Here is a 669-nt window from a genome sequence, read left to right as displayed (position 1 = left end):
GTGTTGTTCATAACCATTTGATGACGATTTTGTTTTAGCTTAACGCTCAATCTGTTCGTATAGATTCCAGGAGGCAGGAAGTTTGACTCCGTGGTGGTGAATGGGTTTGTGTGCACCAAAAACATTGCTCACAAGAAGGTAATGTCAAACTCAATTCAAAATATTATTGTACTGTTTTTAGACGATTCTACTTCTTATAATTACCTTTTCCTCACTGTCACTGTGTAAAGATGAACGCTCACATCAAGAACCCAAAGATCCTGCTGCTGAAGTGCTCCATAGAGTATTTGTACAGGGAGGAGACCAAGTTCACCAGCATTGATCCCATCGTGCTGCAGGTGAGGAGTAAAAAGCAAACAATGTTTTATTAACACTTTTTTTTTTCTTTTTTTCACCAATTCACAACATTTTTGTCTCTCTTCTACAGGAGCGGGAGTTTTTGAAGAACTACGTGCAGCGCATTGTTGACGTCCGTCCCAACCTGGTGTTGGTGGAAAAGACAGTGTCGCGTATCGCTCAGGACATGTTGCTGGAGCACGGCATCACTCTGGTCGTCAATGTCAAACCTGTAAATGTCCCCGTCTGGCTCTAAATCTTTATTGTTACGCACAACGGTTTAGTCTTCCTGAGTTTGAAGATTAAAACATGAGACACAAAAGTCATATTTTT

The 669-nt window shown here is 41.0% G+C and overlaps 1 protein-coding gene across 1 annotated transcript; it reads left to right on the top strand.

The window, feature by feature from the left end:
• Positions 1 to 63: 63 nt before the first annotated feature.
• On the top strand, positions 64 to 648 carry LOC103399534 (1-phosphatidylinositol 3-phosphate 5-kinase-like; the record flags this gene model as incomplete). The annotated part of the gene is made up of 3 exons (XM_008338211.3): positions 64 to 138; positions 231 to 338; positions 428 to 648. Coding segments are annotated over 3 exons (348 nt in total), but the record flags the coding sequence as incomplete, so codon positions are not given.
• Between the last annotated feature and the right edge of the window lie 21 nt (positions 649 to 669).

Source organism: Cynoglossus semilaevis, unplaced genomic scaffold, assembly GCF_000523025.1.
Source record: "Cynoglossus semilaevis isolate Cse_v1.0 unplaced genomic scaffold, Cse_v1.0 C18965004, whole genome shotgun sequence".
Classification (NCBI taxonomy): Eukaryota; Metazoa; Chordata; class Actinopteri; order Pleuronectiformes; family Cynoglossidae; genus Cynoglossus; species Cynoglossus semilaevis.
This window is presented reverse-complemented; position numbering and strand designations above follow the sequence as displayed.